The sequence below is a fragment of the Chiroxiphia lanceolata genome, chromosome W (genome assembly GCF_009829145.1).
Source record: "Chiroxiphia lanceolata isolate bChiLan1 chromosome W, bChiLan1.pri, whole genome shotgun sequence".
In the NCBI taxonomy this organism is placed as follows: Eukaryota; Metazoa; Chordata; class Aves; order Passeriformes; family Pipridae; genus Chiroxiphia; species Chiroxiphia lanceolata.
This window is the reverse complement of record NC_045670.1, coordinates 2,348,700-2,361,273: the sequence shown is the minus strand read 5'-3', so window position 1 is coordinate 2,361,273 and position 12,574 is coordinate 2,348,700. Positions and strand designations below refer to the sequence as shown.

The following is a 12,574-nucleotide window of genomic DNA, read 5'->3' as shown; positions in this document are numbered from 1 at the left end:
AAAGAGAAAAGGTGGAAAAAGGTGAATACCAGAATTTTGTGTAACCCAGGACAACAACTAAAGAAAGTGTGTATATTTATGCACCATTTCCAAGCACATCAAACAGTACACATTGAAGTTTTTGTGGATTTTTTAACCAGAAAAGTAAACCAATACAAAATTCATCAACAAGCAGTATTTTAAACAATCTTCAATGCATATATTCAGCTTTTTTTTTTTGATAGTACAGGTTTACATTTTTCAGTTTCCACTTATTTGTAACAGCTTATGGCAAAACTTAACATAAATCATTTTACAAATAAGTACAGCCATCTTGGAGACTTCATGAGTTTTCAGACATGAATAGTTCTGATGGCATCTGCCTTTTCATGGTATAACTACTGGTTCGTGCTCTCTTGCTTTACTACAGCAAGAAGTCAACAAAGCTATCACTACAATTGAGAGAGCTACTAGTACTATCACCATGTTCAGGTTGATTACTTTGACATTTTCTTCTTCATTCTGGAAAATAAAAAGCTTCAGATTTCATCCCTTAGTTGAGTCAGAGGTCCATTCTTTGCTTTAAAACTCTTCCATTTTAACTGAGAGGTTTTCATCATTTGGTTGACAGTTCCCATTCTGTTGTAGTTTGATTTCATCAGTCCTTTCTGTATCACTATTGTCTACTTCCTTGTCAGTTTCTGAATTCAGATCCTCTTCAGTGTGATCTTTGTCCTACAAAAGATAAAGTTATTTAAAAAAAAATCACTCTCTTAGCATTACAGTATATGACTTCCAACCAACTACTGGTATTTTGATTGTCTCAATCTTTACACACCTTGTTTCAGCCATGTTCAGAAGAGAGGTGTCAGCTTTTTTTAAAAATTTTAAATCAAATAATTTTTAATTTAAAAAAGCTTTCCTTTTTGATTGGCTGAAGTTAGGCACTCATATAACCTGTCATCCAAGAAATCATTGCGATAAAGTCATCTGTCTTTATGATCAATATTCAGGTAATACAGAACAAGCAGTATCATGGCACCTATGAGAAACAGCTCCAGAAATTAGGACTTCAACATATTTTTTAAATAAAACAGAATTAAAATTTTTCTTTTATATTTTTTGTCAGGTAACTGATAAATTTTAAGAGTTCTTGAGTTACTTAAGCATGTGGACAGTCACCTAAATCAGCTGTTTTATAACAGTTGAATAATTCTGAGTACCACAAACTACTCTTTAGAAGTATGCTGCTTTTCAAATTCTAAGATTAAACATTTGAAGATGTTTGTTTTCTTAATCACACCATTTTCTATTTTGCAAGGCAAAAATCCCATACTACTCTTTCCTCAAATCTTCAACTTTACTCCTGCAGAGTCAGATATGCAGTCCAGGACCAAAGCAACCAGGGAGAGGCTGAACTGCAGAGTGAAAGTTTATTAAAAAGGGAAGGAGGAGGAAAGGGGGACATTCTTAGCAGTGGTGTTTGTCTTCCAAGTAACCACTATGCATGATGGAACCCTGCTGTCCTGGGGATGGCTGAACACCTACCTGCTGATGGAAAGTGGTGAATGAATTAATTGGTTTGCTTTGCTTGCATGTCTGGAATTTGCTTTACCTAATAAACTGCCTTTATCTCAACCCACAAGTTTTCTCCCTTTTAGTCTTCTGATTTTCTCCCTCATCCCATCAGGGAGGAGTGAGCAAGCAAGCAGCTATATGGTGCTTAGTTGTTGGCCAGGGTTAAAACAGGACACAGGCAAACTAACCCTGAACCCTGATGCTTAGTTGTACAATCTCCTTTATGCCTGCTCATACAGATAGGTAGCCAGCGAACTGCTAACATATGGAACAGAACAGAAAAGAGAAACCAAAAGAAAGTGTTTCAGTAACCTATTCACACAAGCTCTACCAAGTGGCAATACTTTGATAAGCAAAACAGGGGGAAAAGAAGGGTGAGGAAAAGAAAGATAAAGAAGGGAGGAAATTCCAGTAATTGTTCCATTTGCAGCACTCTACTTATCACTTGGTCACACAGCTTACCTTCAAAGTAGTGGTGCTTTTGTCAGATTTCTCCTTTCCTTCTTTTTCTTTACTAATTTTTTTCTTGGAGGTGGAGTATTCCCTTTCTCTTCTTTCATTATTTTCTCTTTTTCTCTTTTTTTTTCTTTCTTGTTTCGTTTAAGAAAATATTTACTCAAATCAGAATTTGATCCAACACCAACAAATGTACTACCAATGCATACTCTAACTGTACTGTACAGTAAATTGCACAATAAATATGAAAGTTGGTATCCTGGTTTGCTTTCTTTCAGAAAGGTTTAGTCACTTTCAAACATAAAAACCTCTTCATAAAGACAAAGGAAGGCAGTTAAAGAATGCATGTGTTCAGTGTACATGGTATTTGAAAAGAGGAAACCAAATTAATCTGTATCCAATGAAGGGTTTTTATTGATTTGAAGCAAATTTGCATCGCTAGCAGATTTAAAACTCTCCAGTTGAAAGTATACAAAAGATCAAATCCATAAAGGGCTTTTTGGTCGGTTTTAAATTAGAACTGAATCATACTGACCAACTGAAATTATTTGAGATGAATTGAAAAGGCCAGGGTTGGCCAGTATATCAATGAAAATACTTCCTAAATTGTTTTCAATATATGTATCTGCATCCACCTTTGAGTGTTCTGCTTATTGAAAAATAGATCTTTTCCTTAGAAAGTTATTACTAGAGATTCTTCCATAACAAAAAAAAAAAAAAAAAAAAAACAACCAAGAAGAAACAGAAATTGAGTTAGCTCCTTACATAACACTGATCTCTGTATCACATTTCAATTTAACAGAAATGCTATAACTTTTTCCTCCTTTACTGCCCATTAACTTTAATGTTTATGTCAAACTGACCTTGTGGGAGAAGGAGTTTGTGAAGACTTTTTTTTTGTTGTTTTAGGAGACTTGGAGAGACTTCTACTCTTCCTTTTACGCCTTTCTCTGGAGGACCAAGAAATTCAAGATCATCAAAGAAAAATAATAAACTCAGGAACTGCATAAAACCAGAAAGCTCTTAAAATTATCTGACACAGCTAAGTAAATATCCCTGAATTTAACATTATATATGACCAATAATATATGAACTGTACAAAGCAAAAAAAATTCATATGTTTCAGTTTGCCTTGGATGATTGACCCACACAAAAGAACTAGCCAGCAGACCCACATTCCAAGCTGATGGCCCTCCAAAGACTGTGGGAGGGGTGGGGAGTTGGTTTTTTTCTCTCCTCAGAAACAGCAGGCACGGTACTTTTGCCCTGACTCAGGCAGGGTATGTGTGTGGAAAGGCTCCGGGTTCACTTGGTTTTCAGCCAGGTCATCTGGCTGCTTCTGGCCCTGGTTCGCCTCTGTTATCCTGCGCCCTGTTCTGCCCTCAACCTGGACTTGCTCAGATTTCATGGAAGAGGTTTGACCCTTCTGCGAAGGAATCTTTGGGGGAGTCCCGACCGGAGTCAGCTGCCGACAGCATGAGTTCATGGGAAGAACCCTTTTACCCTTTCCCTTCTTGGTGTGGGGGAGATTTCCATTTTCAACTTCTCCTGCGTACTGGGGCCTCCATGCGGCTACCGCCAGAGCCCAACAGCGCCCCCTGCTGACCAACACCGAGCAACTGCAGGCTCTGCACCTCCAGAGCCAACAGCGTCCCCTCCCAATTGTGGTTAGAATTGTGCCAAAAGGTGGAAAGTACTGAACTGTTTCCTTTTTAGAAGGGGACTTTTGGGTACAGGATTACTGTTTAGTTGTTTTTATGTTCTTTTGTTGTTCTGCTAATACACATATATCCTTTAATAAAGGGTTGTTATCTTTTCTTTCTCCACACTTACTCAATTGGAGCCTCTTAATTTCGGATTTACAAATGCTTAGAGGGAGGAGCTTGGTCTTCCTCATAACTCATCCTCCTTAGCAAAACACTTCAGTCTCATTAAACTGAGACATCCTCACATGCTTGTATTTGTATGTGATAACAATGGAAACACACTGAATTCACTAATCCTGTATTAAGATTTTCTTCAGTCAGGAAAATAATCCAATTGAATGAAAAGCCATATTAAGACAAAGGCATAAACTTGAGCAATACAAACTTCAAAAATAACCATTGCAAGTTTAAGATCACTGGAATTTCAGTTCAGCATGACTGAAATTTAATTCCTGAATACATAAGCTAACATTTGTATTGGTTTAGTAGCAAGCAGTGCAAAATGAATCTCAAGCTGTTGTCAAAATCAAAATGAAAAAGTTAATATCTATTGTTTTTCTAGCAGTTCATGCTCAGCAAATCTTTGCATCACTCTCTAACTCACTGAAGAGTTCTTAGTAGTTTACAAAACAGCTGATTTAAACAGATGTATGAAATTTGCTGAACTTGCCGTTACGGAGTCTGATCTTGAATAGAATGGAACATTAAATAACTGGTTGCAAACATACTGAAGCACATGTTAAAGTAAAACTTGAGCAAGTAAAAGCTTAATTCAACATAAACATAGAACCTATCTGTCAAAGATGACTCCTGTCACCTCTTCATAGAGCAGGAAAAGCAGACAGGAAGAACCATCAAAGAAAACAGGGAAGTTAAAAACTAATTGACAAGGCATTTTAAGATACACCACAAAAGATACACTTATGCTTACAAGCTTTTGCAATTCACACTGATTTTCTTTAATATTTAGAAAGGCCAAGAAAACAACAGTTATTAGATAAATTACAGAAGGATATATTAAGATATACCTAGTATCACTATTTGGATTCATACTCTGACAGTGTCATCTAGACTGATCTCCTGAAGCTGCATGGGACAAAAGTTTGTAACTATTTTGTTCAGTAAGTTTTTAAGTTTGGTTCAATCTTTGGTAAACAAAAATATAAAGTGGTCTCAAAATCATGGAAAAAACCCCCACTGTCATTGATCAGCTGGTTAACTGGTTAACATGCACCTCATTTGGAACATCATCACATTTATCATTACCTTTTTTCAAATGGGAACATTTGAAATTTTTTTAAATTGGGGACTATTCTGATACTGTTCCCAATTGGTTTACATTGAGCACATACCCTTTATTTTGTTTTCTTGTATACATATCTGTGAGCAATCAAGTAAGTGCCCTAGTAATTGGGTTCCAACTAGAAACTGTTTATTCATGAAATCTAATTTTCAGTTTCTGCTTTTCATATTTCAAGTTGAAGAACTACAGCTGTGTCTGATAACATTCCTACCTCTATGTGACATTTGTCTACAAAAAGATTTTTGTGTACCTGTTTTTATTAACATTCTTAAGGAATACTAATACAGTAGAATTTAAGGAAAAGAATTTAAGGAAAAGTAGTTTGAAAACTTTGATACTGATCCTGTGACTCTAAATCATACACAGAACTAACATTCTTGTCTCAAAGGAAAAATTCCACAGGCTCATGATTGGAGCCAACTTCCTGTTGCTTTAAATAAAGTTCACTAGAAATTGCTCCAAGATTTGTCTTAGACCAACATCAGGTTTAGCACTGCTAGAACTTTTTAATTCTGAGGTAGACAGAAGATTTGAGGCAGAGATATTTCTCAACACCTGTCTCCAACTAGTAGTACTTCGAAGAATTGTGGTAGTGTGGACTAACTCCCTCTCTACTCAGCTCTCATGAATGTTGAGGAATACATTTAGTGCAGGTAGCTCAGAGTGCAACTGCTTTGCAAGCTGCAGATTGAGCTCTAGGTAGTGGGAAATAGTGGGAACCCCAGGAAGAGGTCATGAAATGGCTCCGACACTTTGCACAACAAAGGGCAAGGGGACTCATAGCACCAGCCAGGTGACTGGACACTCAGAGACACAGCAGGAGCCAAGGACTCAGTGGGAAGACCTCAGACTATCACACAGATAGACTAGAAGGGTATAAAAGCCCAAGAGATTCAGTTGTTTGGGGTCCCTCTTTGGACGTACCAGTTTCTGTGTTACTGTGCCATGAATAAATTGCTTTAAGGAACCAGATGTCTGAGACACTGCTACAGGAAACCTGGGGTTGAACTGGTAAGGAAACCTGGTCTGAGTGCGTGTGAGTGGAGTGTATAAAAACACAACAAACTTGTTTATCAATGACCTGGATAAAGAGGTAGAATGCACCCTCAGCAAGTTTGCTGATGACACAAAACTGGGGGGAGTGGCTGATACACCTGAAGGCTGTACTGCCATTCAGTGGAACTTTGAGAGTTGGGCAGAGAGAAACCTAATGAGGTTCAACAAGGGCAAGTGTAGGGTCCTGCACCTGGGGAGGTATAACCCTGAGTACCAGTACAGGTTGGGGGCTGACCTACCAGAGAGCAGTTCTGCTGAGAAAGACCTGGGAGTCAGTGGATGACAAGGTAACTATGAGCCAGCAGTGTGCCCTTGCGGCCAGGAGGGCCAATGGCATCCTGGGATGCATGGGGAAGAGTGTGGCCAGCAGGTCGAGAGGTGATCCTCCCCCTCTACTAGGCCTTGGTGAAGCCACATCTGGAGTACTGTGTCCAGTTCTGGGTTCCTCAGTACAAGAAAGACAGTGAGTTACTGGAGAGGGTCCAGCAGGGCCCACAGAGATCATGAGGGGTCTAGAGCATCTCTCTTACAAGGAGAGACTGCAGGAGCTGGGCCTGTTTAGTCTAGAGAAGACTGAGAGACAATCTCATTAATGCATATAGATATCTCAAAAGCAGGTGTCACGAGGATGGTGCCAGACTCTTTTCAGTGGTGCCCAGCGACAGGACGAGGAGCAATGGCCATAAACTAAAACACAAGAAGTTCTACCTCAACATGAGGAAGAACTTCTTTACATTGAGGGTGGCAGAGCACTGGAACAGGCTGCCCAGGGAGGTCATGGATTCTCCCTCTCTGGAGAAATTAAACCTCCACCTGGACACATTCCTGTGTGACTTGCTCTAGGTGACCCTGCCTTGGCATGGGGTTGGACTAGATAAATCTCCAGAGGTCCCTTACAACCCTAACAATTCTGTGATTCTGTGTAGGGAGTCAAGTGGGACACCAATTGGCTCACTGTAACCACCTGCTGCAAAGGGGCTTCAGTCCCAGCAGTTAAAGTCTCTGGTGGTGGGAGTGTGACTGAGTACCTCCTGAATGGTCACAGGAAGGTTTCCTTAACAGTGAGACCCCCCTGGAGTACAGCATTCAGCTCTGGGGCCCCTAAATAAGAAGAACATGGATCTGTTGGAGCGAGTCCAGAGGTGGCTAAGAAGATGATCAGAGGGCTGAAGACAGGCTGAGAGAGTTGGGCCTGATCAGCCTGGAGAAGGCTCTGGGGAGACCTTATAGCAGCCTTCCAGTACATAAAGAGGGCCTACTATTTACAAGAGCATGTAAGGATAACAAGAGGGAATGGCTTTAAACTGAAAGAGGGTAGGTTTAAATTAGATATTAGGGAGAAATTCTTTACTGCGAGGGTGATGAGGCACTGGAACAGGTTGCCCAGAGAAGTTGTAGCTGCCCCATCCCTGGAAGTGTTCAAGGCGGAGTTGGATGGGGCCCTGAGCAACCTGGTCTAGTGGAAGGTGTCCCTGCCCATGGCAGAGGATTTTGAACTAGATGATGTTCAAGGTCCCTTCCAACCCAAACCATTCCATGATTCTATGACCAGAGAGAGTAGCTAGCTTTCAGCTTCTTCAAATTGTTTGATCCTAATTAAGGAACAAATTTGGTTTTGACCCCAATGGAATCTGAGACTTGATAATGCCAGCAGAAATTGCCAGTGGAATATATGGGATCTCTCTGCCTTCTTTAGGTAAAAAAAAAAAAATTAAGAAAAAATCCCAGACAAACAATATTTAATGGGTAAGGTTGATTGGACTTGATATTACCACCTTCAGGTTGGACCATTACTGGGTTATGAAGGATATCACTTCAGCCATCAAGAAGTCTTTTCTTTGGACAAAGTATCTACCTATCTCCTTTGCTAGCCTGTAGATGTCTCTTGGACAAGGAGCCTCTTCCACTCATCTGTGTCTCACCAGTGGTGCAAAAAGGCACCTGGGGATTTTGGTCAACGGCAAGTTGAATACGAGTCAGAAATGTGCCCCGGCAGCCAGGAGGGCCAACCATGTCCTGGGGTGCATCAGGCAAAGCATCGCCAGCCGGTCGAGGGGAGTGATTGTCCTGCTCTACTTCTTCACTGGTGCAGCCTCGCCTTGAATATTGTGTGCAATTTTGGTCACTGCAATATAAGAAATATTAAGGCAATGAAGATGGTGAAGGGCCTTGAGGGGAAGCCATATGAGGAGCTGTTGAAGTCACTTGGTCTGTTTGGCCCGGAAAAGAGGAGACTGAGGGAGACCTCATTGCAGTCTACAATTCCCGTTAGAGGAAGAGGAGGAGCAAACACTGCTCTCTTCTCTGAGGTGACCAGTGATAGAATCTGAGGGAATGGCCTGAAGTTGTGTCAAGGTTTAGGTTGGCTATTAAGAAAAGGTTCTTCACCCAGAGGGTGGCTGGGCACTGGAACAGACTCCCCAGAGAAGTGGTCACAGCACCAAGCCTACCAGAGTTCAAGAAGAGTTTGAACAATATTCTCAGGCACATGGTGGGACTCTTGGGGATGGTCCTGTGCAGGGCTAGGAGTTGGACTTGATGATCCTTGTGGTTCCCTTCCAACTCGGCATATTCTGTGGTTCTGTGATTCTCTTCCTTCATCTAGGAATCAAAATTACCATCTGATTACTAGCACTTGCATGTTGTTTGTCAGTAAAGCAAGGTGAGTTGCCACCTAGTTCTTAGAAGGTATTGCATATTCCATTCCACCTCCACCCCTTCTCCAAAATAAAGACTAGAAGACTTTTTTTCAATATTTTACACTCTTCAGAAAAAGGATCTGCATTTTCAAAAATGGTTCCAACTCAATGCTGCAGTGTAAATCCAGACAGCTGAGATGCCAGGTTGTTCAATAATCTTCGCCTGAATGGTTTGCAAAGAAATTAAACTAGGCAGTCAATCACCAAAGTAAACACACATCCCTAAATACAAACTAACTGGGACTTGATACCCCAACCTATTGAAAAATAATTTTCAGAATAACAGAATTATTGAGGTTGAAAGAGCCCTCCAGAGACCACCTAGTCCAGATCCCCACCCTCCCAAAAGAGGATTCATGGTACAGCGGTTAATCAGGGCCATGTCCAGTCAGGTTTTTAAAGTCTCCTAGGATGGATACTCAACAAACTGGTTCCAGGTTACCCAGGAAACACACAGTTCAAGTATGTCTTTGTTTAAAGACAAATATTGGAAGGTGGGAACTCCAATAAGATGACTTCTCTCCCCTTTTATAGAGGGACAAAAAAAAAAAATGCATGGAGGTTAAAAGTGAAAATATAACACTGGTGGTTTGAAAAAAGGTCTTTCCCCAGGGGGTATCGTTTTTAATACTGGACCAATTGAAAGCTCATGCGCCCTGTGGAAATTACATGCTCACAGAAGTGGAAGAAAAGAGGTTAATTTTTAACTGCATAGCTAAAAGGAGAAGTAGTCATGCCTTGAAAGTGCCATGTGTGGCATGGGGCTGGGGGGCCGGGAGCAGCACAACTACTGACTGAAGCCCCCTGAAGTTAGTGACTGAGGGGGACCCCAAAAGATCAGGAAGACCCCCTGGGTTGGAGTGGGCCAGGTTGATGAGCCATGGCCCTTTGGAGAGGCGGCTGCAACACACAGTCATGTAAGTGCCGAGGGGAGTCTCCCCCCCCGGGTTTGCGGGAGCCCCTGGGCCCCTGCTGTCCTGGCTCAGCCAGGACTGCAGGAGTTAAACTCCCCAGGAGTTTTTCCAGCCAGCTTCACTGCCTTTCCCCACTGTGGGGGGGAGGGGTGCTGAGAAGCTGTCTGGACCCTGCAGCAGCTCGGAGCAAAGAGGCCCCTGCGAAAGGGATGGCAGCAGCAGCAAACCGGGCCAGTGAATCTGAGAACAGAGCAGACGAAGAGAGAGAGAGAGTCAGTTGGACTCAGTTCTAGGGTAAGAACTTGAACTAAACTAAAAGCCTTAGAACTCTTTGACCCCGGGAAGGAGGGGTGGAGATCCCCGAGAGCTCGTTTCCCAGGGACCAGAATCTCTGCGAAGCAAGAGCAGGGGATAAAGACTTTAATCCCTTGCATTTCGTGCTGCAGAAGAAAGAAGAATTCTAGCTGTGACAAATCAAAACTACTACCTTAAAAATAAGAGACACTTCCAAGAGCCGCAGAAATTAATTTGGAAGAGTTGTGGTCTGAAAGTGAAAAGAGGACTTCTCCTTTCTTTCTGGACTCATTTTTGAAGGAAAGGAGAGACGATCTATGTATATATATTGTTTCACCATAGAAGAGATAGTTAAAATTGTTATATATATATATATATATGTATATATTTTAATAATAAATTGTAATATATTTCCCTCCCCCTATACTAAGTTGTGCGTGTCTGAAAACGTCTTCTCTCTCACATTAGAACAAATTGTAGCAAACCTTTTAAAATTAGCTTTTTGAAATTCCTGTTTTCCAAACCACCACATTTTACTAAAAGGAAATAGCAGAAACTGCAAAGATATAGAGAAAACAGTTTACCCAGAAAGAGGGAAATCCACCACCCACGTGGCCCCCTGGGGACAAAGGTGAAACAAAATGACGTAGGGTTTTTCCCCCACCAACCACCTCCTTCAGGTCTTAACTGCAGTGGTGGTTCCAGTTTGAAGTCTCTTTGTTCCCTGGCTTTGGAACAACGAGGGGTGCAGCTGTCCTGCACCAGGCAAGCAGCGAGCGAAGCAGAGTGGGGGAGGGGTGGAGCCGTCCCACACCAGGTGAGCAGTGAGCGAAATGGAGAAGTTCCTGACTGGCTCAGTTGTACCTTGGAGCTGTCCGCTTCTGCACCGCAACTCCATACTAGTGCTCCGGGGGAGAAATGGGAGCAGGAAAATTGGCAGGTGGAAGAAGAGACAAAGTTTTGCCATGGGTTTTTTGGGGACAGTCCACATCGCTTTGGCAACTGAGGCAAGATGGCACACTTCCGGTTCCCAGTACAGCTTTTCTGCTGTCCTGCTCAGGAAAGCACGGCTTCCAGGTGCAGCTGACACCCCAGAAACATCTTTTACCTGCGGCAACCCCCCCCTCTTCTCTACTCTCTATGCTGGAAGGGGGGGCAGCCTCCTTCAGATGACGTAATGGTACGAATATTCATTGCTATAACTCTCTTCCCTGGCTTGTAACCATAACATTATTCACTCCTTATTCTATACCATTCACGTTGTGCCTGGATTTACACCTTTAAGCTATAAACATACAGATATACACACATTCCAACTCTGTACATACATATATATGTACACATATAGGTACAGTGTTACAGTTTTACCTAAAAATTATGTCCCCTTGATGGATACATCGTGTTTCCCCATCTTTCTGCATTACCCACCAAGTGCAACCTGGTCCTTTGAGAAAAAACAATCTCACGGATGCATTTGCCTTTGCTTGAGGCTGGACTAATCCAAACTGTTTTTCCTAACATACCTCTCAGGTGCACTGAGGTGCACTTTGAAGGCATTGGGTGGGGGGACTTTCAAGCATTGGGATCAGCACATAGTGAAGGCCACCTGATTAGTCAACACTAGAGGCTCTGTCAACCGAGCCGGCCCAATCAGAGCCCCTTCAAACCATAGATGGAGTCCGGCAGGGTTGACAGAGCCTCTAGTGTTGACTAATCAGGTGGCCTTCACTATGTGCTGATCCCAATGCTTGAAAGTCCCCCCACCCAATGTGGTTATCAACAGTCCATTACACCATTCAAGTTTCACAGTGGCTGGTGCATGGTAGGGGATATGATATATCCACTCAATACCATACTCTTTAGCCCAGGTGGTGACTAGGCTATTGTTGAAATGAGTCCCACTGTCTGATTCAATTCTTTCTGAGGGGTGATTTTTCCCAGCCTTTGGCCCCTTTCTCCTTCAGGTCTGCTACAAAAGCTTTTGAAAAGGTTGAATTCCCTCTAGATGCTAGGGATAGCATAATCTTTTTGCTGTGTCTGTGTCCTAGTTAGAGCAGCTGGGACCAGTTCATCACTGTGTGGGTGTAACCCAAACTGTGTATTCTACACCCTCTATGTCATTTCGCAGGAACTGTTAACAATACACCATTTGCAGCAGCTGTCCCCTGACAGCAGCACACCTGACCCCTCAGGCTATAAGCTGGGTGTTAAAAAGCCTGTGAGATAGGAGGATGTTCCTATCCTCACACCAATGACTCAGGTGTGATAACTCCCCTCCAGGGAGTCATTAGCACCTCCACACCCAGCCTGAGGGGTCATGTCTGCTAATGGGCCACCAAGGATTCCAAAAATATCTCATGACTCACAATCACTCATTGTGGAACTCCCCACCCTGGGGGAGGTAATGGGCATTCCCACTCGAACCTGAGTGTATATAATCTTGGGGTTTTGGGACTTCTGGCCCCACTCGTCGGATCCAGAGGAGGACCAGAACCTTGACTGAACTGCAATCACCACTCTCGACCAGACTGCGATCACCACCCTTGATCAGAGTGTGACCAGCACTCTCACCAACAGGTTTTCCTTTCC

General features: G+C 42.4%; 1 protein-coding gene across 1 annotated transcript in view; it reads right to left on the bottom strand.

Annotated features, from left to right (window-relative positions):
- Nucleotides 1-561: 561 nt before the first annotated feature.
- The window catches only part of LOC116779968 (splicing regulatory glutamine/lysine-rich protein 1-like), a 69,778-nt gene continuing 57,765 nt past the window's right edge, over nucleotides 562-12,574 (bottom strand). Inside the window, 4 exon segments of the mRNA XM_032674476.1 lie at nucleotides 562-714; nucleotides 2,020-2,120; nucleotides 2,123-2,172; nucleotides 2,877-2,971. Coding sequence (XP_032530367.1) covers nucleotides 562-714; nucleotides 2,020-2,120; nucleotides 2,123-2,172; nucleotides 2,877-2,971 — 399 coding nt within the window.